The 27,084-nt window shown below is 51.9% G+C and overlaps 1 protein-coding gene across 3 annotated transcripts; it reads left to right on the top strand.

The window, feature by feature from the left end:
* The first annotated feature begins 165 nt into the window (after positions 1-165).
* Positions 166-25,968, top strand: TTLL4 (tubulin tyrosine ligase like 4). Of its 3 annotated transcripts, none has more exons than XM_027678850.1 (19): positions 166-242; positions 7,109-8,380; positions 9,021-9,130; positions 9,567-9,630; positions 11,342-11,466; positions 11,858-11,968; positions 12,517-12,593; positions 13,227-13,421; positions 13,505-13,587; positions 14,633-14,761; positions 15,356-15,478; positions 16,973-17,071; positions 17,620-17,754; positions 18,498-18,635; positions 20,540-20,642; positions 21,199-21,409; positions 23,555-23,625; positions 24,212-24,294; positions 25,093-25,968. In XM_027678850.1, the coding sequence occupies exons 2-19, from the start codon at positions 7,131-7,133 to the stop codon at positions 25,232-25,234; spliced, it is 3,249 nt and encodes a 1,082-aa protein (XP_027534651.1). In that variant the 5' UTR covers positions 166-242; positions 7,109-7,130; the 3' UTR covers positions 25,235-25,968. The 3 variants fall into 3 exon arrangements, with proteins under 3 accessions (XP_027534651.1, XP_027534652.1, XP_027534650.1); XM_027678851.1 differs by lacking the exon at positions 166-242 and adding an exon at positions 260-713; XM_027678849.1 differs by lacking the exon at positions 166-242 and having other exon boundaries at positions 260-8,380.
* Positions 25,969-27,084: the final 1,116 nt, after the last annotated feature.

Raw genomic sequence — 27,084 nt, 5'->3', positions numbered from 1 at the left:
GCCCGGTCAGCTTTACCAGGGGCGACCCCCGGGGGAAGCCGGTCTTAGAAAAAAAACCCCGCCCGTTCCTTAAGGAAGCGCCCGTTTCCCGGCAGCTCCCGATGCCACCCCGGGGCCCGCTCCGCCGCGCCGCCAGGGGGCGATGCAGCCTGCGGCGCGGGGGCTGCCGGGAGGTGTAGTCACGTGGGCCCGCCGGCTCCCCATGGTAACGGCGGCGGCGGGTCCGGCGCGTCCGGCGGGCGGTGAGTACGGCGGGGCCCCTCGGCACCGGGGTCCTGCTCCCCGGGGCATGCGTGTCTCCTTGAGTGCCACCCGCAGGGTCCCCCCACCGGGACATACGACCTTTGGCCCCCCGCTGCCTTCCCCGGCCCTTCCTGCTCCACCACCGTGCCCAGCCCCGAGGAGGCATCGTGCTCCCCCCCCGGGCCTCCTCGCGGGGCTCGCCGTGGCCTTGTTCAATTCCCCACTCGGGAGTGCTCTGTGGCGGGAAATGCTGGGGTTGGCGGCCTGTGAGGCCGTCCTGGAGCAGTACAGAGCATCCTGGTAGCACCTTTGGCCTCAAAGACTTTCACTTGGAGAAATGAGACACAGAGCGTATTCCCTGGGCGAGTGGCAGGGAGTGAGTAGAGCTGGCTCCCCAGCCAGCTACAGTCTCAGGGAAGCTCTCCAACGGCACTTGGAGCAGCTGTGAGGCTGGAGCTGGGATTGACCAGGCCGGAGTGGGGCAATGGGGCAGCCTGGCTGTTCATTGGACCCCTTCCATTGGGGTCTTGGCTTGACAGCTCTCGTGTTGTAAAAAGAAGCTGATGGGTCTGATAGGCGAAAGGCAGAGCTGAGTTGAAACAAGCCTGGAGTGTTTCCTGAATACCTCCAGGGTCTGGGCTGAGAATGAGGGGCACAGGTGTGTGAAGCCCTGTAGCACTGTTCCAGCCTCCTGTCACCCTGCCTAGCTGGGCTGTGGGTAGCTCATGGGAGGCAGAGTTCAGCACCACAGCTCCACATCAAAACCCTGCCTCCATGACTCCCTGAGATGCTACTTTTCTTGCTCATTGTGGTATGTTCCTCACTGAACAAGTAGGTGACACCTAGTGGGTTCTGAACAGTTTGGGGGAATAAACAGTGAATTGTTGGTCTGATTACAGTTTTATCTAATAAGTTTTCCTTTGTTCTTAGAGTTTGTACCCAGCAGATAGTAGCATTCTGTTCTTGCATTGCTGCCTTGCTGCAGTCGTTAACTTTTGCATTAGGTCTCTAACACAGATTGGCCTCTCCCACTCCTCAGTCATGCCTGAGGCCCTTCTCAGCACAGCGGGGATCACCTTTCGAGGAGAAGCTGAGGGGACAAATGTCACTGTCCCCACATAATGGTGCCTGTGTGATGTCATGTCACCAACACAGGTCGCGTGCTTTGGCTGCTGTGCCATCCTGGCTGGATGTCACTCCTTAGCATTTCCTAGGTTTGTCCTGGGCATCAAGTCTGTAAGTATTTGGCAGCTTCTTATCAACTTGAATCTCTGTTTCTTCTCCACTCCTGAGCTCTGAGAGATTGCTGTATGGAGTGAGCTTTTTGCAGTGCCTCCAGAGGAATTTTTCCCACTCCTGTCATGGACTTGGAAGTGTCCTTAGCATATATTGAAAGACAAACCTGGGAACCTTTTTTCCTGGTTGTAGATATGTTTCAGTAAAAAGTATCAAGAGCAGAGGATGGACAAAGAATTTATGTGTTTTGAACTAATTGAGTAGTTCTTGTCTCATTACTATGTGTTGATATTTTATACTTGTTCCACTCACTCCAAATCTTCCACTTTTATTTCTCTAGTAAAAGCCAGACTGCCTAAGACCAGACGGAGCTGTGCTGACCACCTGTCAGTTCCTGCACTGGTGGCCAAAGTCTTCACAAGTCTTGCTGTGTAATTCTCCTGTAGTTTTTCTCCCATTGTGAAGCTCAGTTGCTGTCCCTTCAGTTTGGATCTTCAGGAAGGGGCTTTAGACCTCCTTGGTGAAATGCTGTTAAACACCCCATGGTTTAGCTTGTTGCTTTTAACCCAGACTTGCTTCCCTACTCTTGTTTTACGCTGCGGTACAACTGCTCCCATAGCCCATACGATGAGAAAGAATGAATCAGGGATGGGAGCAAGGGCAGGCACTTCCCAGCTTCACTGCTGGAGAAACAGAGCTTCGTGGTCCACTGTCACTGTGCAGCGTGTCCACTTTGGGGCCTGGGGAATCTGCCAGGGAGAAAAGTTGATGTCCTTGGGGGATTCCACACCCTGCACCTTTTGCCCTTTGCTATGGCCCCCACACTGTCTGGTCACAGCCAGGTCAGCCCTCCCGGTGTGAGCACTGAGACAGCCCTTTATTTTAGATGTCCCTGGTGCACTCTCTCCATGGCAAAGCTGCAGCCCTGGATTGTCTGCCTAAGGATGCTGGAATCCTTCACATCATCTGGCGCTGTGCTCCAGTGCCCTGAGAGTGGTGGGAAAGTCCCTTGTGAACTCAAACACAAGAGCCCTCAGTCCCCAGCCCAGCCTGTGTGTGCATGGGGGGAGGCATTTGCTGCAGCACAGGGTGAGGTAGTGGCTGGATTCCAGCTCTCCCACGGCTTGGTCCAGCGCCCTGCTGCCCCTGAGGAGGTCTGCCTCCACCTCAGGAATGGGAGTGAACACTGGAGCTGTTCTGCTTCTCTTGCAGGGCAGCATTCTGCTTAGGTAAAGGCTCATTTTGAGCAGCCATTCGCTTCTCATACCTCCTTTGTTCAGTGTGGAGTGGAGTTCAGCACTGCAGCTGTTGAATGGAAATTACTAGCCCCAGCGCAAATTCTGGGCACAGATGTAATCCTAGGATGCAGGTGGAATTTGCTGATGCATCCCCATAGTGGGTGGTTTCTCACTGGTATCTTTTGACCTGAGTGGCCAAGCAAAAACTTGTGGTCTTGATTAGGAGAGAAATTGTCATCCTCTTGTTTTGCACCCAAAATGTGGTTCTGCAGGATGATACTGGAGCTGAGAGGGAACAACAGTGCTTAACTGTGTGGCAAAGCAGCACGACTGTTGGTCCCTGCACCACTGTCATTTTTGTGTTGGCTGAACTGTCTCTGAGCTGTTTTGTCCTCATGGATGACTTCTTGTGGCCAGCAGAACCCTTTGCTCTTCAGATTGAACTTGTGGGTGAACTCGGACATTGCTTTGTCTCAGTGTGTGACTGCACTTGAGGCAATTTGTTTCCTGGAGCTGATGTAGGGGGGGGGCTGTTTCCGTGCTGTTGAAACAACAAGTTCGTACCTAGCTACCAGGTGTTGGAGCAGCTTTAGGCACTCAATCAGTTGGTTTCAGATCAATGGTGTTGGACTTGTTCAAAGTTTTAAATTTTTTTGAAGGGGTACAAACCCTTATTTTGAAATATATTCAGTTTAAAACCTACCTGTTTGGTGTTGTTGTTAACTTGCTTGTTCAAGCTTTAATCAAAAGCCCCAGAGCTTCGAGTGAGGAACTTGATGTGAACTCGAGTCTCATTTAGAAAAAGATGTTATCCCTTTTAATCATAAAGAACAGAAATTGCACCCTGCAATGGCATAGAAAACAATAGCAATTACAGTTGTCTAACCTCCTCTCCTTGTGACTTTGGGCTGTGTGAGGCTGACAGCATGTTATCAGGTCAGCTCGCAGCGCATACATTTGCAAGCTCTTGTTATTTTAAGTGTGTCACCAAGCTGAGTTTAAAATAACCTCCCGAGCCAAACTCCTGTGACACCCGGGCTCTTATGATCTTGTCCTTTCCTGTTAGGAATGGGACTGCAGAGAGCTGCCACATTGCCATTAGGGGAGCACATGCCACAGTGGGGCTCAGGCTGGAAGAAATGATTTTCACTGACATATGCTAGGGTACACAGAGGCCAGGGCGTGTGGTGGCCCTGTGTGCCTGTGGTGTGACATTCACACAGGCTGTGGCAGTGCTCCAGCTGATGTCCTGAAGCCTCTGAGCAGGCTGTGTGGCAATAAAAGGTGCTAGCAAAATAGTCGTAAGCAAGTGCAGCTGTACGGTCACTCCAACAGTGACAACTTTGGCCTCTGTATTGTGGGTCAGTAAGTCCAAGCCAAAATCCATTAATTACTTGGTTGGGTTTGAATTCCAGCCTGGCCAGTTTATCCTGGGCTTTTCCCAGCTCATGTTTCTACAATAAAATTCCAAAGTGTAGTTTTACTGCTGTTGTGAGCTGCAGAATGGATACCAGCTCCTTTGCCATAGGGTTGGGTTGGCAGAACTAGAGATTGCATTAAGCTGTGACCTTCTTCCACCCCAAAACTCTGACTTGAGTTAAATGTAAAGGGAAAACTTCCCTGACTGGTAATCAGTAGGGATTTACCCTGAGGCAGATGATGTTTTTCCTGCCCAGAGCCACAGAGATCTGGCAGCTGCTGCCCTGTTGTGGCCATAGCCTGGCATGTGAAGGTGCCTCTATCTCCACCAGTTCTCCTGGATGCTCAGCAGCTGCTTTGTCGCGCTGTCCTTGCAGTGAGCATGGGAGATGGTTTGCAGGTGGACATCAGGAGTGACTGTGCTGGTGTGCAGGTGGGACAGAAGGGTGGATGCAGGGAAGGACATGGGGCAGAGGGGGAAAGACAAGGCAGCATGGGCTGGTTCTGCCAGTCTGGATGCATCCTCACCTGCTCCATGTGGGTGCATCTTCCTTTCATCCTTCCTGCCCCTCTCTCAGAGCTCCTGTGTCTCCATGGGGAAATGGTGATTACTAGCCGTTGGCTGGCACCATCCTCACCTGGAAGCTGAACTAAAGGCCCTGCTTCTTCCCTTCCTTATGTAGGCACAGCTTCCAGTGCACTCCTGCCCTGTGTTGACTGAGCAACTCCATGGCAAAACTGCCCTGTAGAGAGACAAGTTCAGCATGTTCTCCCTGTGCTGCAATGAGGCTGGGCTCCAGGCAGTGGCAGCTGAGGCCATGCCATGGCCAGATTTCCACCCCAGCAGCTGCCAGCAGTACCCCCCCCGTGTCTGTGCTGGTCACATCTGTGCCGCTGTTGGCACTTACTCCAGATTGGGGTCACACAGGGCTTCTGGCATTTTCACACCTGTGTGTAAGCTGATTGTAAGATCCACATCCCTTTTTACAGCTTCATTAGGCCCCATCACTTTTTATTTTTACAGTGGGATGATCCACTGATAGCTGTAAAGCCGGGTGGAGATGAGGCACAGATGGCTTTCACTGCAGGCTGGTTTTGCAAGGTCATTGACAGCCGGGTGAGAGCACAGGCAGTGGCCAAGCTGGCAGGGCATGTTGTGATGCCACAGTGACAGTCCCCTCTAGGCAGGGACACCGGGAAGACTTTCATTCTCCTCCTTGAATTTTAATTTGCTCTTTCACACCTAGTTCGTTGGTGTACTAGGTTCGATTTGTGGTTTGAGTGTGCTTTTGACCATCTGAGGGGGTAGTGTGTGGAAGCTGAGCTTTGCTCCCTTGGTTACTGGGGGAAACTTGAGCCAGGCAGGTGGTGGCATCTGACCCACAACTTCTTTGCTCTGTGCTAATTGCTGTGAATGTCACAACACAGCCAGGTTTGCTGCCGGGGGCAGATTGGGTAGCAGTCGAATAGTGCGGTACATCTCAGTTGTGGGATTCACTTCCCTTTGGGACTTGGAGTTCCTCTGGGCTGCAGCTCCCATAAGGATGCAGACGTCCTGTCTTCATCAGGAGTTCACAGTTTGACTGTACAAGTGCTAACAAACAGTGCAGCCCTGTGGGTATGGAGTGGCTCTGGAACTTTCCTTGCAGAGCTTGGCAGGGTAGCATCTCTCCTTGAGAATGTGTAGCTCCTCTGCGATCCTGCATGGGATGTTCCATGTTGTACAGCCTCTTTCTGAGATGCTGCTGACCTGGTATGTGCTGGAGTCTGAGGCTGATTCACAGGTTGAGGTCTGGCAAGTGTAGGTCTGTCTGACCCAGCCCTGTGGTGGTGAGAGCTTCTATCACAGTGCTACAGAGCAACCTCAGGGTCTCCAAGCTACACTTTAACTGCTGCATCTAAGGCTTGACTTTCAGGTGAGACAGGAGTGTGTATGTGTATTGCAAGAAAACCAAGAGGATGATGGTCGATGCTCTGCTTACCCTTCTTTTTATACTTTTTCTTTTTTTAAAAAAAACATGCAAGCATATGAGAGCTGGAAGGTGGAAGAGCCAGCCAGCCTGCTTGGAATACAAATTCCTATCGCAGCTGTATCCAGGGGCCCTCCAGGCATGTGTTAAAGCAAGACAAATAACTGGCTCATGGTTTGTTTTCTCTTTCCCTTCTCCCCAGGCAAGAGGATGTTGCGGGTGTGGTGCAATAGTTCATTCTAGGAGGATTCAGGACACTTATGTCTGCAGCTCTGTAGTCTGCCAGTTGCTCCTTCCAGGAGATTTTTCTGTAGGACTGCAGTGGGGAGGAACATGACTGCACAGCACTGCCAGTCTCTGCTGGAAACCGAGATGTTGATGTTAGAACAGCCCTGCATTTGCTCCTTGCTGCCTTCTCAGCACTGAGCTCTTTAGGATGCCCTCAGACCTCACTGAGCCTTTCTCTGGGGTTACAAAGGTGAAAAATGTTCCTTTTAAAAGCAGGGCTGAGGTTCTCACCTAGCTGTGTAACCTTGGAAGCTGAAGCTTTAAGGAATGGGGAGAAAAAAAAAAGCAGACATTTTGATGCTTGTGGTGGAGTCAGGAGAGCTGGTAGTGGAGCATATGGTGCAGTCTGGAGACACAGACCTGTAAGAGTGGGCTCCAATAGCTGTGTGGGTCCAAGGCAGGCAGCCTCTCCTTGCAGACAGGGCTGCTGCCCCATGGCCCTGGCTGGCGGTCAGGCACCCCTGCATGTTTGCAGGGTACAAGCTTTCCTGCAGATGTCCCTCTCTACAGTTTCCTTTGCATCCTCTGATTTCATGTGAGATGCCAGCTCTTCTTTGACTTGGTCTGGGGAGACTCTTGGTGAGCTCAGCAGATGGAGATGTGGTTTTCATCCTGCAGGAAAAGCAGCTCACCCTGCTCTCCTCATGGTGCACTGGGCTGGGTGCTGTGCCCTGACAGGGTAACAGTGCCTTTCATGCTGTTCTCTTGTTTCAGGCCAGCAAAGATGCTGCTGTAGATGACTGACTTGCTTGTGCCTCACGTGCTATGGCTCTACATGGCCTCTTCAGGACCAGACCATGCTAATCTGGGCCCCAAACAGGAGAAGAGTGTTGGGCCCAAGTCAGGCACCCTTCAGGCTGGGAGACCTCAGCCGTGCTGGGCCTGGCGCCTCTCTCAGCAGCAGGCAAAACCCGCCTGGAATTTAAAGAGGTATGTGAGTGCTTTCCAGGATCGAATCCTGCTGCCCTCAGGGATCCCTCTGCAGCAATCCTGCTTCTTGTGCTCACCATCACTATGCCACGCACAGCCCACTGAAGACACCCTCCAAAGCCCTCCTGGCACTGCCTCTGCCACAGGAAGGGCGATGTCTTCCTTGCTGATGGAACCCTGCCTGCTTCCTGTGCTGGTGGAGGAGCAGTCTGGGACTGGGGTCAAAGGTTCTGCCCTCAGCTCAGGTCAGCAGGCTGCCAGCTCCTATAGACCAGTGCTCAATAACAACTCCTTCCTACGTCCAAGCAGTGCTAAAGTGCCTTTTCTGCAGTCACTGGAGATCAAAAAGGTGGAAAAATCCCACAGTTCTCCTGCTGCCTCATGGCCCCACTCTGGGGGCAATGGAGACAGCTTCTCTAGCAGCCTGATCAATGGAGCAGTGACGAACAGCGACCTTGTGTTGAAGAAAACCATGGTCCCCTCCCTGACCCTTGTGCCAAGCAGTGCTGTCCTCAGGAAGGACCAGTGCTCATGGCGGGACACTCAGAAGAGAGTTCACAGCTCAAAAGAGAAGGAACCAGAGAAAAGCCTCTTGAAGGCTGTGCAGCAGCTAACCAGTCAGGCTGCCGCACGCAACGGCTTTGGGTGCCAAGTCAAAAGTTCTGGCCTTACAAAGGTGGGCAGCCTGTCCAACTGGAACAGCAGGAGGAGGCAGCATGTTGGAGCGCAGCTCACCCCGAAAGACACTATTGCTCCTCTGAACTTGGAGCGGGGGAGCCATCGCCTTAACAGTAACTCGAGCCTTAGGGGCACCAGTGGTGCCGTTGCCTGCACTAACCGGGTCAGCGTCTGTCCCTTGGCCTCGCGCGCTGCCGCTCTCGACGGCACCTCTGACTGCCGGCTCGTGGGCGTGCACAGCCCGCGTGCGGGGAATCGGGTGGTGAGAGCTGAGCCTCTGCACGTCGGTGCCGTCTCCGAAGTGACAAAACAGATGTCCACCATTCAACTGGAAAAAGAGAAGAAGTGGGTCCAGGCTGTGGTCCCAGGAAAGCTTGAGTAAGTAGAGGCAGGAGGAGGAGGGAGGCTGTGGCAGGCTGGGCTGGGCTAGCCATTGTGTCTGTGTGTTTTGGGAGAGGATGCACTGTGGGCAGTACAGGGGTGGCTGTAAGGATTACCATGGGCTGTGTCCCTGAGCAAAACCCAACTGTGGCATCCTGGTGTGGTAGCCTTCCTGCCCCCCCCCAGCTTGACACAAGCCCTTCCACCTTCTCCATCAGCCACAGCATGGAATTGCTGTATGGCATTTCTAGTTTGTTTTTCAGTCATGGGGCCATGCCTGCAGTGGCAGGCTCTGCAAGTATGTTGAGTGAAGCCTGCTGTCGAGCCAAGCTTTCCTAGTCAGAGACATGGGTTCATAAAGGAACACAGAGCTGATGCAAGGACATGGAGCTCCTGCTCTCCTGCTGGGAAGGGGTGTCCTTGTGCCTCTTGCTTTCTGGCTGCTCTGGAACATGTTCCTTCTCAGGGTGCTCTGGGGCCTTTCCATCTTGCTAGCTTGGGATGAGTGCTTGCACTGGAGAGGGCAGTGCTCTCACTCCCCTGCCCACACTATCTCATGCTGCCTCATGAGCTTCTGGGTTTTTTTGGCCCTAGAAAGCATGTGCCATTCCTTCTGATGTGTTGTCCTTTGTCCCAGTGCCACTGTTGAGCAGTCACTGCTGGAGCCAAGCCATCCCCAGGATGAAGCAGAGGAAGAACTTCCTGATGGCCTGGATGAGAGCTGCAGTCAGGAGGAGGATGAGGACAGTGAGTGCTGGTTCCCCTGGGAGGGCTCTGCTCCATGCCTCAAAGTTGGGAGTGTGGGAGCTGTCTGGGGTCTGGGGGTGAGCGCAGCTGTCCTCCTGTCTTACATTCATGCTGTCATTTCAGGATGTGCTGAACCCAAAAGTGATGTAGCAGCAAGGAGGGCAAGGGTTCCTGCATGGGTTCCTCTGGGGAGCAGGCTAGGGCTCGCCACTGTGCTGCTACAGAACTTACTCATCTTCTCTCTGTGTAGGGCTGTCAGCTCTGCCCCTTTCCCTGCTTTTTACAATACCAATTAGTGAGCAAAACCCAAGATCCAAGGATTTGGGGCAGCTGGAAGGCTCTGTCCCCTGGAGCATTTGTTTTCTCTCTTCCCTTCCTAACTCTATGTGTGTTCACTCCTCACAGAGACAAAACTTGAGTTTGTTCCTTCCTGCAGGTGACTCGGATGCTTCCTCTGTTACTGACGTGTTATCCAATGGCTCCATGAGTCTTGTATCCAGGTTAGTAGCTGTAAATACTGCATTGAACTTGGCATATTTATCCAGACTTGTCCATCTTTGCCCTCCCTGGTGACAGAGGAAATGTGTAGCATGTGGGATAATGGAGACAAGGTAGCAACAGACTTCCCAGCCAAAGTGAGTTTCCTTGGTGCACTGCAGGCCAGAGCTACTTCTCTGGCTACGGGCAGCAGCCTGCAAAGTGCTAAGTGTGCATACACTGCAGCAAAACATGGGTCTTAATTTCACTAGCACTGCCAGTTCTTGGGTTAGGTTTACTGGATTAAACTGTACTCTTGCAGTATCAGTGCCTGGCAGATGAAGCAGAGTGGAAGCATCCTGAGCCAGAGATTGCAAAAGCTTCTTGTGGTCTTGTGTCTCAGCATTGCATCCTAGAAACAAGTCCTGGAGCCTGGGTTTTTCTTAGGCTATGTGAGGATCTTTCTCTGGGGAGGATTGCTCAGCCTGTGGTCATCTGAGCCCTGCCTCTGTGACTCCTGGCAGACCTTTGTGTGACCTTTACTTGCCCATGCAGCAACAGGAGCTGGTCTTGCACCATGGCTGCCTCAGGCTTTGCTGTCTGCCCAACAGCTTGCTGCTTGCTATCATGTCATCACTAACCTGGGAGACAAGCAAGGCTTCCTGTGAGCAAGTGTTGAGCCTCAGGGTGCTGCAGGGCTCTGGGTGGGCATATGTGGTTGTGAAAGTGCTGCAGAGGTGATGTAAACTGGCCCAGCAGCTGTTTCTGGCAGGATGTGGCTGGGTGGCCTCTGGGGCATATAGGGGAAGCAGGGCTTGGGCCAAATGCCTCTTGCAGCAAGGAGGGAAGTATGTTGGCCACTTCCCTGCGCAGGCTGTGTGCTGGGCTGGCCTTGAAGCCTTTGCAGCTGTCTCCCGCCTTCAATTTGTTGCGGGCAAACCCAGTTTTGTGCCAGATAATGTTAATTAATATAATCCTTTGCCAATTAACAAACTTTTAATTATTGATTCTGATACTGAAAACACAAAAAAATATACATAAGGACATAAGGAAAACACCCCTTCTTCCCCCATCCTGGTTTCCAATCCCTTTGCCACAGACTACACTCAGTCCCTTTAGTGAGGCAAGGGGTGGCCTGTGAGACTGGGTAGACAGTGTGTTGTGGTTCCTTTTAGTTTGCTGCTCTTTGTTCCTTAGTGATTGCTCTAGTGTGGCTTCTTGCACTGGCTGCAGTGGCATAGATTTGAATATATGTTCATTGCAAACTTTACTTTTTGTTTCATCACAACCTTAAGAGGTATGGTACAATTTCTACCCTTCCTTCCCAGTGTTGGGGCTTGCTGTGTTAAGGTGTACATACAGTGGGTAAAACTCCAGCCCTCTTCCCTGAAACACACCAAAACCAAGAGGTTAGAACAGCTAAATCATATGCATTACAATCTCCACTCCTTGTTCCCATGAGCTAGGTTATATGGTTTGTCGTGTAAAAACCTCTACTCCTTTGCCCCAGCAAAACACAAACCTCACAGTGCTTACTTGGTGGGTGCATTCATTGCAAGCTCATCCCCTCATCGCTGCAGGCTGGGTTACTGACCTTAATGCCCATTGCTTGTTCCACATTACGATGATGGTGCAAATTCCTGATACCAGGATCAAGGCTCCTTCCGGCTTCCCCCTTCCTCCCTGTGATACTTTTCACCTTTAGCCAACTGCCACCCGCTTCATCTTTCCTAGGAATTGCATCAAGTGCCTGGCCCAGCCTGCTGAGGCTCAGGAAAAAGTGCTCAAACCAGCTCTTGTCTGCAGTTTATTCCCTAATGTGCCTCCAACTATCTACTTCAGTACTCGGGATGAGACAGGTGAGCCAGGGTCTGTTGCCACGCAGGGTGAGATTGGCGAGCCCGTTAATTAGGAAGCAGGCGGTGCCAGCACACAGCCGGGAGCTGGCTGGAGTGGCTGCCCTTCACCCCTCCCATGATGAGACCCAGCACTGCTCTGAGGTCCAAAGGACTGGAGTAAATTATACTGCTTCCATAGCCTAGAGCATGACTCACGCTGCCACTAAATTCCAGTGTCCTGGATCTCCCCCAGCTATGGAGTCTTCTGCTCCATGCTAGTTCTGCAACGGCGGCTACGCACCCTTCTTTGCAGGCCTGGTACCTGTGCAGCAAATCATAAGAACCTTGCAGCTGTAGAAAATCCAGGTATTGTGTTTGTTTTCCTTCAATCCTTAACTTTTTGCCTTCCTAGTGGAAAAGCTGCCTTGGGAGCAGAGGAAGCTGCTGCGGTGGAAAATGTGTGGAGTCACACCAAACATTGTGAAGCAAACTGTTTGCAGGTCCCACTTCAGAGTTAGCAAAAGTAAGTTGTGGGTGGCAACATTGTGTCCTTCCTCACCTCCAGTCTGTGAGCCTGAGAAGGCAAAATGACTGAGAAAAGTAGAGCAGAAGCAATACAAGATTGGCACTGCAAGATGCTGGGTTCCCATTTCTGCCTGCCTGATCTGCAGTACCCGAGCTCTGTGGGTCCTGGCAGGGCCTAATCTCCCTCTTGGCTTGTCCCTGGTACGGACCACAAGGACTTACTCCTGGACTGTCAGAAGCTGAGGCAGCATGTGGGGCAGCTTTGCTCTGGCTTGCCACTGTAGGGAGGCTGGCCATCATCTGGTGCCAGCCCCAGCACTGCTGCCCCTTGTCCCCGTGTGCTGAAGAAGAAGCCATCCTCTCTGACCACAGCCAGAGTTCTCAGGGTTGGTAATCATGCAATAGCCAGTATGAGTGCTCTGTACTATAGCTGTGCAGCATCCCTGGCATGCTTCTGCCTGCCCCAGGAGATGGGGTGCTGGTGGGTTGAGAGGGTGTTATGGGTGGAAGCATGCTTGGTATTGGACTTTTCTGTTTTTCCTACAGAAAGCAATGACTGGCTGGGTTGCTGGGGCCACCACATGAAATCTCCCAGCTTCAGAGCCATCAGGGAGCACCAAAAGGTAGGGGATGTTTTGGGCTGACCTTCACGTGCATGGAGAGTGTGTTGGAAACAAATTGGGTGCCCCTCTCCTCAGGGCCAGGTGTTTGCTGTGCAGGCTGTCCCTGCAGTGTCCCTTCCAGAACTGGGAGAGGAGCCCAAGAGGAAGGCACAGCTTGGTGAGCTTCTCTACTGTGGCTCTTGCACAGGCTGAGGCTGTAGCCAAATTCTGTTCGCTTGTGAGCTTGTCTAAATTCAGTTGTTGCTGCTTAAAGCAGTCCTTCCTCTGGCAGAATTGAGAGGTGGGGCAGTGCCCTCCCTGCCAGTGCAGCAGAGGGGATGTACTTAATTCAGATCACAAAACAGTCAGGTGTGGCTCGTGCTTGGGGAGCCTGTGAGGGACCAAAGTTTTGGTATCTATCACAAGTACCTGTTTGCTCTGGAGAGCCGTGATGCTCCAAACCATGTGGTTTGTCCCTGCAAAGCTTCAGGAGCTTCAGGTGGAATCAATTTGGGTGCAATCCTAGGAGGGGAGCAAAGAGTGTCACCCTGCACTGGATTCAGAAAGGACGTATCCTCTGGCCAGGGAGTAGGAAGGGGCAGACAAGGAGTTGGGGAAGCAGGGAGGTGTCATAGCATCTGGGTTCCTTTCCAGCTGAACCACTTCCCCGGCTCATTTCAAATTGGGAGAAAAGACCGTCTGTGGCGCAACCTGTTGAAGATGCAGGCTCGCTGTGGGAAAAAGGAGTTTAACTTCTTCCCTCAGTCCTTCATCCTGCCACAGGACATCAAATTACTCAAGAAAGCGTGGGAGGAAGGAGCTAGCAGACAGAAATGGATTGTGAAACCAGTAAGTGTAAAGCAGAGCTCAACCTTCTGTCCCATTGTAGCTGCAGGGAGAAGATCTGATCCCTTCTTGGTTGTGTTTTGCAGCCAGCATCGGCAAGAGGCATTGGTATCCAGGTCATCCACAAATGGAGCCAGCTCCCGAAAAGGAGGCCGCTGTTAGTACAGAGGTGAGTGAAGGAAAAAACATGGTTCACACACAGCCTGGGACCTTGTAGTGACTGGTCTCTTTGGCCAGTTCTGGGCCAATGCCACTGTATGGCAGAGCAGAAGCACCTGATTTGCATCTTGAGATTTCTCTGGAGACTGCCTGGGTGTCCTGCTGCTGGAAGTCTGGCTCTGTCAGCTGCAGCTGTCAGTGCTGCTGTCTTTGCGTAGATATTTGAGGTCTCGGATATAAACTGGCTTCATGAGCTTTCTGGAGCTTCTATCTGGCAGGTGAACAGCTTTGGCTCTGCTGTGATCTGGCTCCCACTGCTCTCTACTCTGGGGTTTGGCGTGTTTGGAGACAAACTTTATCCAAGTCCCAGGGAAGAGGTGGCAGTTGTCAAAGATTTGTTCTTATCCAAGTTAGAATGGTTCAGTAAGAACCTCAGTATGTATAGATATTGGTAAAAGGATTTTCTTGAATTAACAGAGTTGTCAATCTTCTTCCCCTTCTGCAGAAAAATGGAATATCTTGTCTTGGTTTGATGCTGCTTTCTGGGAAGATTCTTGAGGGCAGGAAAACTGTGCAGTGTTTGGCAGACAGGGAACTGCTGTGTTTGCTTGTTTGTTCTCCCTGTCCACTTCTCATGCAAAGTGATAAATTTCCTATGGGAGATCATGAACTTCTAGGATGAATAATCAAATGATTTGGATTAAAATATCCAACTGTTTCTGCTCACTGTACCAAACCATCTGTGCTGTACTGCATGTCTTAGATGTTCCTGAATACTGTGATCAGTCTTGTGGGTGTGGAAAAACTACTGTGCCTTAGAGCTGGGGAAAATCTTTTCAAAATGGAACTGAACAAAAGGGAACACTGCTCCTGTGCTGTAGGAACTCCCCATGCATAGGAGAGCTGCTCTTTCTCTCATTTTGACTGTGATGTGATTAACTTGGAAATGCTGTGCAAAAGGGCTTCTACACTGATCCCTTGTTTTACCAAGCCTTCTGAGTTGGGGGTTAGAGATGTTCCTGCACATGAAAATCATAACTTACTTGCCCCTGCAGGTATCTGCACAAACCCTACCTCATTGGCGGGAAGAAGTTTGACCTGAGGATCTATGTTTACGTCACTTGCTATGATCCCCTCAGGGTCTACCTCTTCAAGGATGGATTGGTCCGCTTTGCCAGCTGCAAGTAGGTTGTGCAGGAGAGTGGTGCTGGGACTGCCTTGGTGCCAGGGCATGTGTGGCTGTGGTACCTGCCTCAGCTGTGGTAGGAGAGAGTCATCCCCTAGATGGTGATGCTAAAAGCTATACCTTGCTTGCTTAAGAAGCAGAGTGGAAACGCACGAGGTCATTGCAGGTGACAGTGTTGAAAGGGAATGTGAGAGGATGCTGCCTACATCCACCTTTCCCAATGCAAGATGAGCTCAGTGTAAAGCAGTTCTTGAAACATGCTGTCTGTGCTTCATTCTGCATAAAAGTGGCACACCAGAATCTGAGATGTTTCTTCTAGTTTTCATTATGTGCCTCAGACTACTGCAGTTCCAGCAGTGCTTCTGCTCACCGATGCTCTGGCCTTTTCTTAAGGACACGCTGTGAGGGTGGGATTACGTTCCACTGTCCCAAGGAAGCCTGTGCTGTCTCATGTTTTGTCCATGAGCTCTGGGCCTGTGGGGTCAGAGAGCTTCAGGCAGCAGGGCTGGTGGGCGGCTAAGAGTGGTCTGAGATGGACCTGGGGGCAGCCAGTTCAGTCTCAGACTGCTTGTGCTCCTATTGCCTCTTCCAGGTACTCCTCCTCGATGGAGAGCCTCAGCAACAAGTTCGTGCACTTAACCAACTACAGTGTGAACAAGAAGAACACAGAGTATAAGTCCAACTCGGATGAGACTGCTTGTCAGGGACACAAATGGTAGGTACTGCTTTTAGGGCACAGGGCAACTCTTTATATTTCCTGTTAATTCAGACTTTTTTCAGTATTCCTACCCAAAAATTGAACTTGCTTTCTGTATCATCTGCTCCCACTGGGGAAACTGAAAGAGCTGAGTGATTTTAGCATGAGTTAGCGTCAATGGAATCTGGATGGTCTCCCTGCTTTGTGACTTATCCTGTCCACTGCTGCTTGGGCTGTGGTTGCTGTTCATCCTGCCTGTGTCTGTGCCATTTCCTGCTTCCAATGCTGCAGTCATCTGTGTTCATTCATTCCTTTGCCCTATTGTGGGGGCGATGGGATGTGGTTAAAGCAGAATCTGATTGGTTTTGCTGTTAGAAATTGAATGGGTAATTGTGATGCTTAAATTGGCTAGATGGAAACTTCTACCCATCTCACTCTTGACTTCCCTGTGGTGCCAGAAAAAGGGACAGCCCTGGTGCAGAATGTTAATTTATGTGCTGCTCGGTGTGAATAGGAGCAGTGGTGCCATTTCTAGGCCTTTGGAAGGAGGGCTGCAGTCTTGCAGGAGTTCCCATACCCTGCTGTCCTGTGGGTGAACGGGTGCAAGCCCCGGGCACTTGCCTCTGATTCCATGGTAGTGTTTGAACCCTTTTAAAAATAGTGCAGGATAGAGTTCTCAATTCGCAGCCTGAACAGGGCTACTGCATTTCAAAGGGAGTTGCAGAAAGTGGTTTGCTGTGGTCAGATTGCTTTCTCAGACCGGGACCTGCTGCACAGTGGTCTGTTTCTCCACTGGGACTTTTTAGCAGAGTTTGTTGCCTCCCAGCAGTTGCAGTCGCATGAGGGTGGGATTGTGTGGGTTTACTGTACTGCCATTGCAAGTCAAAGCTGGCTGCTCTCATGTTAAAGATAAGTGTGGCTGTAATCCACTCCATCTTGTATGCAGGAAGCATGACCTTTGGATTCCTGGCCATTAGCCACATGCTCTCACTTGAGAAATATTTGAGCATCCTTGGCTCAGTGTCAGGGTAGCTTGCAGCATTCAATGTAGTGTGGAAAACTCCTATAAAAGCAGAGATGCTCCCCCATACCATCTTGTTCCCCACATTTTTCAAAAATTCTTCTCCCCCCGAAGCCTCGGTGAAATGGCTTTAGCTAAAACATTTTCAGGATCTTGCTGGATTCCTGCTGAGCTGCTTTGCAGTGCTGCGGGGGAAGGCCTGCAGGAAGGGGAGGTTTGCTGAGGACACGGAGGGGGAGGGAAGAGAAGATGTGGGCCTGACTTACCTTGCTCATGTGCTAATTTGAGACCATGCTGGGACAAATTTATGTTCCTAGTAGCTTGGGCCTACAAGACCAGGGGCCACGCTGGGGAGGGCAGCAACTGAGGGGCTTGAGGACGGCAGGAGGATGGCTGTGCCAGGGAAGAGTGTTGTCAGGGCTCTCCTCTGTTGCTTTCACTCCTTGCAGCAAGGGGCTACAGAGCTACCTCCTTTGCTTTCTCTCTCCCAGGGCACTCAAAGCTCTCTGGAATTACCTGACCCAGAAGGGAGTGAATAGTGAGGCCATCTGGGAGAAGATTAAGGACATCGTTATCAAAACCATCATTGCGTGAGTCCTGGCACGCCTTGCTCTTTGGCTGGCTGTGCGGTGCACCCTGACCCCTCTGGCTCTCCAGTCCCCTCTCAGCCTGGTCCTTTTGCTCTTAATTGAAATGGTATCACCACTGTTGGCTTCAGTATTTCTGTCTGGATTCTTCCTCTCATCCTGTTATGTATGCTCATGCTGCAGTGGGTAAATACACCTTACATTTCCTGAGCCTGCCTGCAGGCCAGGAGGGTGTGGTATGCCCGGTGCTGCCCAGCTTGCTACCCACTCCCCTGCTTTGCCAGGGAGCCTGAGAAGAATGGTCCCTGGTGCAGGATGAATCTTGTGTTCAGCAATCCATGCTGCCTGACAGAGTAGGGATGCTCAGGATGCAGTGCTGGATCCGTACACAGTGCAGCAGTAGCAGCTCACAGGCCTGTGTCGGTCTCTCACCTACCTGATCTTGCAGCATGTGGCTGCATTATGCTTCCAGAACCGTCAGCATGTGCTGTGAACAGCCAGACCTCTGCTGTCTGACTGTTGGAAATAAGCATTTTTTCCTTGGCTTGCAGATCTGAGCCCTATGTGAACAGCCTTGTGAAGATGTACGTGCGCCGGCCATATTGTTGCCATGAGCTGTTTGGGTTTGATATCATGCTGGATGAAAACCTCAAGCCCTGGATCTTAGAGGTCAATATTTCCCCAAGGTAAAGCAGATTCTGAGCTGCAGCAGAGTGAATAATGGCCTTCCCTTTAACACAAAATGAGTTTGGCTTGTGATGTCCCCTGTACCCTGTGCTAAAAGACTGTGGGCTTTGAAGCCTCCCTCTCCAGATTGCCAGAATGAAGGTCCTCCCTGTCTGCCAAAGCAACATCCATCTGCAGCTCAGAAAGCTTTGTTAGGCATGCTCCAGCTAGAGCCAGGGAAGAATACGTTAAAAAAGGAAGGCCAAGGAGGGATGTGTCATGTACAGAATGGGTGATGGCAGAGATTTCTTCTCTGCGTGGGCAAAAGTGATCAGCGATTCCACTGCCTCATGCACCATTTCTTCCTTGCTGACAGCACCCAGCCAGGCAGTGTCAGCTGTGCAGACACGGCTGGGAACTGCGGTGTAACTGAGCATGGCCTTTCCTGCTGGCAAGAGTGGATGGGCATGAGCTGGACACAGAGCCATGGTCCTACACAGGACTCTGGGAATGGATTTGCCTATTTCCAGCAAATTTGGGAAGAGATGGAAAAGTGAACCATTTCTGATGGGGAACTCCCCTTTCAAAGAGCTGTTGTCAGGATTTTTCTCTCAGTGTCTCATGGCCAACTGTGATTAGGCAAGGGACAGGCTGCTTGCTGTTTGTATTCTGGTCAGTAATAACCCAGGGATTGATCTCAGGGCCATGGGCCTCAGCACCTCCAGTCTGTCACTCAAACTGCTGTTATGCTTTGTCTCTGCAGCCTCCACTCCAACTCGCCTCTGGATGTGAGCATCAAGGGCCAGATGATTCGAGACCTTCTCAACCTTGCCGGCTTTGTTCTGCCCAGCATGGACAGCGTGGCCTCAAGGCCAGAGACAAGAAGTAGCTCTACCTGCAGGTCAGCCCCCTTCTCTGTCAGAGAGGCAGGCTTTTCTTGAGAGATTTCATCTGGGAGGCTACTTAGAGCCCAGCAAATGCTAGGCTGTTGAGAGCCTGTGCTTGCTGGTCCTTCAGATGTGGGTCCAAGGAACTTGCATCATTGCCTGGGTATCTGGTTTCTGCAGTCTCTTCAAGGCAGAAGGATTTATGCCCTCTCTGCAGGTCCATAGTTGGAAGTGAGGCCAATGTAATTTGTGCTTGCTCTGCAGTTAGTCAAGCTCTCTTGTCTTTCCCCCTGCCAGAACTAATATGATGCTGAGCCTCACAGCCTCTCAGTTTGCTTGAAGCTTCCCTCTCCAGATTGCAGGAATGAAAGTCCTCTCTGCCTACAAAAGCAGCATTCATCTGCAGCTTAGAAAGCTTTGCTGGGCATGCTGGTTGGCTCTGTTGGGGCTGGATCCACTTGCCCTCTGACTTACCAGAACTGCTGTGCCACTGCTTTGAGCAAGAGGAGCAGCTGTTATTTTGCAAGGGCTGGATTGGTTAGTTCCTTAGGCAGGACTGCTGCTGTTGGGGGCTGCAGACCTATGGGTAGGGGTGTGCACAGTCTTAACCTTGCAGCTAACATGACTGTTTCTTGCATAAGGTTAATTCCTGGGCATGTGTCCACCCAGGCCCCTGTTCCTCACCACAACTAGGGCTTATCCTGGTTTCAAACCCAATGACTGGGAGGAAACCAGTCTGTTCCCTGCAGCAGAGTGGCTGCTGACCATATGTCACTGAAGGAGCAGCTTGCTGGGATGAGCACCTGCATGCAGTGATGTGTGGGCATACCAAAAGATGGGGCTCTTGCCCTCTGTGTGGCCTGTGCCTTCAGTGAAGGGAGAAGCTGGAGCATGGGCCTGTTCAAGATGGGGAGCTCTCGCCAGCTCATCTGCGGTGCTTTGTTCGCACGCTGGTTTGTGGCTTCCGATAGAGGTGCTGAAGGGCAGGTGTCCTCGGAGGGACTGCAGGGGATTAAGCGAATCCTTAACATGGTTCAGATGATGCATTACCAGAGTTCTTGCATCCAGGGCAAGGTTGTTTAATAGTATCTCCTGCCCTGGGAAGGATATGAAAGGTCTTTTTGCGTATGGGCCTAATTCCGGTAGATCTGTATGTTCCCTGAGCACCATGCAGCACAGCCTCGAGGCTCTGCTCCCCCTGTTTCAATCTGCACACAACTAATAACTTTTGCAGCAGCAGAACAAAAAAAGCTGTGTTGATAGCTTGGTCGAAAGGTTTTCAAGAAGTATCTCCCAGACTCTGGTATCCCTGAGTGGTTCAGTTGGTGCTTAGAATACTTCAGATGGTTCTTGGTCAGATAGTACAAAGACTGGGATTTCCCATGGCATGTGGAGCTGGAGTTGGATTCAAGTCTTGAGAGTTCTTGGATGCCAGAGGAAGCTTTTGATCTAGGAGTTCTCTACTTCCTTGTACAGTACCAGTACTGAGTACTTGTACCCCCATCCCTGTGCTTGCAGTTAGGAACCTGTGTTCCAAGTGCAGTGTAAACATGAGATCCCCCCAGGCTTCATGTGCTGTGAATCATGTCACAGTGTATCTTTGACCCTCTTGCATCCTATGTGAGTGTGAAGTGATGGTTCACCTTTTGGATGAAGGACCACTGAAATGCCTTAGTGAGGAGCTGGCAGAGTCCTCCCAGTTTCCCTGTCCACAGCCTTCCTGGGTCCTGTGCTGATGGACACGGCTGTGGGTGCGTCACTGATCTTGGAACTAGTGAAATCCTTGGAGAAAGTGTTCTCTCCTCCATGGCATCTTTCTGAGGGTGTCACTGCTTTCTCAGAAATTGGTGGGAGCAGGTCTGCCATAGCAGGGCTTTGTCTTGTTTGCTTAAATGCTCTACCTCTCTTGTGTTCTCAGTCTGGACAGTGCTTTGAAGGAGAAGCCCAAGCCAGTGTCTGAGCATTTCAGAGCAGAGAAGATGAAGCAGGCCTATTACTTGATGCAGAAGATACCTGACCAGGTATGAAACATTCTCCTTTGATACTTGCACCATCCTCCCAAACCCTTGTCCCCACCAGTCCCACAGGTCTATCCCTGGTCCCTCTTCATATTGTGTCCCTCTCTGAGGTCAGCCAAGTGATGGGGCACACTTAGGCTCCAGTGGGTTACAAGATCACTGATCAGAAATAAATTGGTTTTGCTTAAGCCAGTGTCTCACTGACTCATCTGTACATATAAATAAGTGTGTGCTGAGAGGCGCATTGCCCACTAGTCCCCAAAACAGAGCCTGAGCACTGCCTGTTCCTCCTTATGTCTCTGTGCAGCTCTTATAGCCTTTACCTGCTGACCCCATGCAGGTTAGCAGGGCTGCTGGCCTTGTGTCCCTCCTGGCAGTGTGTGTGAGAGAGACTGGGCTGCAGAATTGGGGATCTCTTCAGTTCTGTGCGGTGTTGATGTTATCACTAAGCCTAGAGTCCTTCAGTTTCCATGTGACTTGTGCCCCAAAGAGCTCAGACACATGGAGACCTCTGCTTGAGAGATACTTCTCCCTGACCCTGGGTTGCTCTTGTCTGCAGGATTTTTATTCTTCTGTCTTGGATACCCTGACCCCAGATGATGTTCGCATCCTGGTGGAGACAGAGGATGAGTATTCCCGGCGTGGGCAGTTCGAGAGGGTGTTCCCCAGCCACATCTCTATGCGGTACCTGCGCTTCTTTGAGCAGCCTCGTTACTTCAACATCCTGGTGACCCAGTGGGAGCTCAAATACTACTTGAATAGACAGAAAGGTAACTGCCCTCCTAAAGCCTGGCTCAGCCACCTGAGTCAGGCAGGCTGCCTGCTGGCAGTCGTGGGAGGCTTCTGAGCTACGCATGTTCAGAGGGAGCTGCCTGCCTGCACACTAACCAGTAGGAAAAGTGTTACCCTCCCAGACTGCTTCAAATGTCACAAAAAGCTTATTCTGAGTTGAAAAGAGGTGATGGCTGTTCTGCACCAGCACTTCTAGGTGCCTTGGGGATGAAGAGGCTGGGATTAGCTACATCAGCCTGTAGCTCTGGCCTCTTTTGAGGGAAAAACAGCTGGAGTTCCTATCTTTGCTCCTTACAGGTGATCTGGGAAGGGAAGGAAAAATTTGGCCTATTCCCTGGTCTCCTGCAGCTTTCTAATTGATGAAAAACTGTCAGCATGCAGACAGAAATTTTTCCTAAGCACTAGAAATCTAGCTAACATTTCCACCTTTCCAGGACATAGTTCTGTATTTTAATAAAAAACATCCTTTAATGAGGTGACTGGACCAATTCCTTCTCACCCAAGGCTGTCTCGGTAACAGTAGAGGCTATTTGAGAGAGAGAATCGATGAGGTCTAGCATGATGGATTAGTGGACAAAAAGAAAGAGACTGTGGCTCAGGCCTCTCTGTCCAACATCTGATCTAGTTGGATAAGCTTCTGCAGGAGCTGGCCCTCCACTGTGGTGTCCGTATGTGTGCTCCCAGCCTGGCTGTCATGCAGAGAAAAAAGAAAAATGCTTTTGTCCCTTTACACTGGTGTTAAAGCAAATATCAAAGGGGTCAGTAACAGTCTTTCACAGGGAGATGGAAACCTCATAGCCCTCTCCAGCTGCGCTGTCAGCATGTGTCATACTTTGCCTCGCTAATACCTTTGCTGGATGCTCTCCCGTCAGCTGGAAGGAAGATCCTGTCATCGTTCTCACTGAAGTGCTACCCTGAACTTTGTAGCTTAGGCCAGGGTCCTGGTTCAGTGCTCCAGCTTCCCCAAAGCAGCCCAGTGAGCGGATTTACTCTACCCACTAATTGCTGTTCACCTCTGAGCAGAACCCAACTTCCCCTGTCCCTTTCCTGTTCCCCTGTGTTTCATGCCTTCCTCTCACCCTGGCCAGCAAGGTGCAAAGCCTGGGTAGGTGCACAGACCGAGGACAGGGTGTCCAAGCTGCCCCACTCCCCTGAGCCCCAACACGTGGTTTTTTTTTTTTTTTTACAAGATTCTTGGGCTTGCTGACAGGTCACTGAGGAGCAGGGTTTGGACAGCAAGGATTTCTCCTATAGCCAGGACTGGTATCGTATAGCAAACCACAGTAATCCCAGCTGGACAGCATCAAGTACCTGGCCATTGCTCTTCTGGTTCTTAAATCTCAAGGCACCTTAGCTTCTGCTGTGACCTGAAGGCTCTTAAAAAAAAAAACAGGATGGGAGCAGCCCCGGATTTCTCAATGTTTTTGGGTTATTTCTGGTCAGTGCAGTCAAACACATGGCTCTGTTTCAAGATGACCTCTCTTGTGCTCTGGAGCACTGTGTCTTGCGTGTGGTGAGAGGAATGGTCCCTTCCAGTCACACCAGTGATGAGCTCGGTCCCACTGTCAGGGATGGAGACCAGGTCTCAGTCCACATTGAGCTCTGGATGAATCCCTGCAGGGAGGAGATGATACACTGGGATGCTGCAGCTGATCAGTGCTGTGTAAGGAGGAGGTTGCCTGAGCTGCCCTCCTCTGGGAAAGAGGCCGATGACAGCAAAGCTGCTCTACATTTGCATTGTAGGAACTTTCACCGGTGCAGCCCAAATCAGGTGCTGCCGTTGGCAGGCACTGGGCTCAGGGGGACAGCCAATCTGGTCTAATTTGGCAAATCTTGTGTTGCCCCAGTTTCCCTCTTTCACTGAGCCTGCTGCATGGAATGTCTTGGCTCCCTGGGAGGAAGGCAGGCACTGCAGCAGCCCATGTGCTGGTGTTTACTCATACAAAGGGTGAACGCCCTTGATTTACCCCGTTTGCTGCCGGTCAGGCACGTGTTCAAGTAGTTATTGCGTAGCATGTTCTGCGTGGTCAGTGCAGCATATTTACATGCTCCAAGCTGGGAAGGCTTAACTCTTTGCAAACCTGGCTGTTCATTCTCGCTTCTTGTCTTCTGTCACTTCCCAGGTCTGGAGCTACTGAAGAACTGGTGTGTCAAAGGGTACCACACTGGGACAGGGACAGATTTTGCCCAGATGGTGCGTATGACTGTGGGTAAGGTAGTCAGAGAGGCGTTTGCCTGCCAGAGTTGGGTAGAGAGCCTGCTTGTTCTGCTTCCTCTGGTTCCTGCCTTACCTGTTTACCTCCTTCTTCTCTCTTTGCCAAGGCCTCCGGGAGTCTGGAAAAACCCATGCTGCCCTATTTCCCACTAACGTGAAGTTATGAACAGTGTATCAGATCTACAAGTATTTTGCATCTGAATATCCTTGGGTGCACTGGGTACGGCCCTGCATATTTGGCACCTGGCCTGCCCTTTAGTCCTCTTTGCGAGGGAGTCATCTCCGGCTGCCACTCTTGTGCCTTACAGCAGACTGATGCACTGAAAGAAACCCACTCTTGACCTCGAGATGCTCTACTCCCACTTTCAGCAGAGGGATTCATTAGGCAGAGAGCAAAGACTGCTCTGTTTGCTATTCTTGGAACAGTCTGGTGGCAGTGACGATGTGCAGCAGAGGCAGCTCTAGCTGAAGCTCTCTAGGGCAGCCTATGGCAGAGCACAGCAGGCTTGAGGGATTTTTGCCATGACTTAAATAGCCATTCTGTTGTCTTTCTCTCCTCCTGTAGTGGTCATTGCCAAAGTCTTTCTTCCTCCAGAAGAGTAGCATTCAATCAAATGGCTTCAGCAAACTGGAACTGGGCAGACTGGGGTGAGTTTGCACTGGCTGTGACAAGCATGGTGTTCACAGTGTGGCTTTAGGACTAGTGTCCTTGGAGAGAATTGGCAGCAGGGAGAGTAGCTTTGTTTAAGGGGAGAGGAGCAGGTTGGTTTGCAGGCTCTGAAGCCAGCTTCAGCTCTCTGGAGAGCCAACTGGTGGGTCTGGCATGATGTCTGAACATGTCTCCTTGGCACTGTGTGCCCAGCTCAGATGGGAGTGAAGCCCAGAACAGCCAGATTGAGTAATGTTCAGGGCTGTCATGGTCAGGACACGCTGACAAGATGTTCCCCTGATAGGGAACTGTGCCACTTCTGTGGGCACTGATGTGGTTAGCAGTGAGCAGAGGCTCTCAGCTGCAGCATGGACTGGGGGAGCAGTGAGGCCTCCAGGTCTGCTGCACTCTGCCAGCTTCCCTGAGCAAAGCTGGGCTACTGGCCCTGAGAGCTTCCTGCAGAGAGGTGAAGGATAGGGTCTGGCTGACCCAAAGTGGAGGGGCTGCACATCCCTTTTCCTACGGGAAAGGACATCCATATTCCTGTGCCCAGACCAGGATGGACTTGGGTTTACATTCAGACGGGGAGATCAAGTTGTGGTTCTGAAGTCCCATCAATGTTTTGGATATCTGTTGGGGTGAGTGGTGCTGCCTGGGATGGGAGATGGAGTAGGTGAGCCTGGCAGCCCTATCTCTGAGTTTCGTGTGTCATGATACTGCAGATGAATGTTGCACCATGGCCCTTTTGGTCCTTTCTCACTGTCGCTAAGCAGCATAGGATCTCTTTTCTCCTGCAGTACGCAACTCCCTTCAGCTGGTGAGGACCTCACAAGATGCCTGGAGCCCAGCCCTACTCAGAGCTTACCTCTCAACAAGTGCACTGGTGGAGCCAAACAGAGACCTTCTGGCTGCCTCTCGGACACCGCCCTGGTGATGTGACCAGGCAGCCACTGGGGACACATCAACCTACCTCAAAGGAAGAGATGGGAGCTGGCTCTGTAGAGCAAGGACTGTGGGAGCCCCTTGCACTGCACACTTGCTTGCGGGGCTGTTTTTGGAGAGGGATGTTTTACTGGGCAAACAGGAGAGCTGTGACTTCAGTTTTCAAAACAAATGGCAAAGCCTGAGGAAGTGGGGTTTGTCAGGCCTTTGTCCTAAGCTGCTTTTAAATCCTGACATGGCGGTTTATCTGCTGCGTAGGAGCTGGCTGAGCCTGCCCTTCTTGTCCCCAACCAGCATAGGCTGAGCCCTTGGTTGCCTGTGTCTCTGTGTCCTGAGCTGCTGGCAGCCAAGTGTGCTCTTGCCCTGCTGCAGCCTGGGCCCTGGAGAAAAGTCCCCTATCAGTACCCCACTCCTCTGGAAGGAGCAGGGCTTGGGACCTTTTCTGAATGCCTGTGCCAACATCCTGTCCTACCCCAGCATCGGGCCCTGGGGGATACCTCAGGCTTACACATTGCTGCTCAACAGACACCATGTGTAGCAGCATGGCTGCAGTTTATGGGGACAGTAGGGCTGCCAGAGATGGAACATCCTTCAGCCGAGCCCATTGGCTCTCTGGTGTGCCCTACAGCGTATGTGTGTGGACTGCAGGCTGATGCTCTTCTCTTGGACTCTGCTCTCTATTTTCCATTTGTTTCTCAAGGATTTTTATTAAAGTTTAACACTCAGCTGCTCTCCTTGTTCTCATCTGTCTCTCTTTCCCTGATCTCTTTGTGTCTGGGATGCAGCTCAGCTCTTCCCATGGGACTTCACTGGGCTCTGGACAGGGTGGCTTTGTGCTACCACCCCCCTTTTTCCCTGTCCTTCTCTGAGCAGGGGTAATTCTTGCTGCCCTGGGGGCCAGGTGTGTGTGCCCCCCTGCATGGAGGAGCAGCTCCCAGCATCACTGCCTTATGTCCTAGGGACTCTCCTGTGGACCTGTAACCGAGGGGAACAGAGCAGTCCAGCCTTACAGTAGGAGGAGGAAGGGTTGGGTGCTGGTACAGGGTTACGTTGCCCCAGCCTGCTAGCTGGATGCTGGCCGCTTGGGCAGGTTGTTGGGGACCAGAGGAGATGCTGAGCTTCTTGTGTGGGCCCTGGGGCTTACAGAAAGCCCTTCCTTCCCTTCTCCTTGCAGCCCCCCGTTTCCCGGCACTGGGCCCTGTTTCTCCGGTCTCCTTGGTGACAATCTCATCTCTCCTCGGCTTCTCTCCAGCACCTGAAAATAGCCTCCGAAAGTGGAGATGCCTGCTCCCTTCCCTGCTGCCAGCACCCGCGATGGCCAGGCTGGAGCCAGGCTGCTCTGCACGGCACAGCTGTAGCGGCCCGCCCCCATCGCTCTCTGCACCGCTGCGGGGCACGGGCCACCCGGCTGTGTCCTCCTGTCACCCCAGTACCGAGCTCTCGGCCTCGTCCCTCCTCTTCCCGCCTGCCGTAAGGCAGCACCAGGGGATTCCTTCCACCCCGTCACGGGCCAGTGTCTCCAGCTGTCCCCTGGAGCCAGGCAGAGCCCTGTCCCATTGACCCGGCAGCCACCAGCCCGCTCGCCCACGGCTGCGCCGGGCCGGCCCGACAGCTGGTCAAGGTGTTATTTGAACCTCCCTGAAATAGAAATGGAGCCGAGAGAGGGCGGAGGGAGGGCGGGCGGCAAGGAAGTTCCCCAGCAGGTCGGGCTGCCCCCGCCGTGGGGCCGGGGTGGCTGTGCACAGTGAGCCGCAGCAGGACCCTGGGCAGGGGCGGGCAGGGGCAGGCAGGGCTGGCCAGCGTCGAGGGCGAGGGGTCCGCAGCCTCTCTGGTCGCCTCTCAGCACG

This window comes from Neopelma chrysocephalum, unplaced genomic scaffold, assembly GCF_003984885.1.
Source record: "Neopelma chrysocephalum unplaced genomic scaffold, ASM398488v2 Primary Assembly neopelma1_44, whole genome shotgun sequence".
NCBI classification, from domain to species: Eukaryota; Metazoa; Chordata; class Aves; order Passeriformes; family Pipridae; genus Neopelma; species Neopelma chrysocephalum.
The sequence above is the reverse complement of the archived record's forward strand: the minus strand, read 5'-3'. Positions and strand labels throughout refer to the sequence as shown.

Coding starts and splice junctions, on each gene's coding strand:
- TTLL4 (XM_027678850.1), top strand. CDS start 7,131: ATGACTGACTTGCTTGTGCCTCACGTGCTATGGCTCTACATGGCCTCT. Junction 9,631..11,341: donor TCCATGAGTCTTGTATCCAG/GTTAGTAGCTGT, acceptor CATCTTTCCTAG/GAATTGCATCAAGTGCCTGG. Junction 15,479..16,972: donor GCTTGTCAGGGACACAAATG/GTAGGTACTGCT, acceptor TCTCTCTCCCAG/GGCACTCAAAGCTCTCTGGA.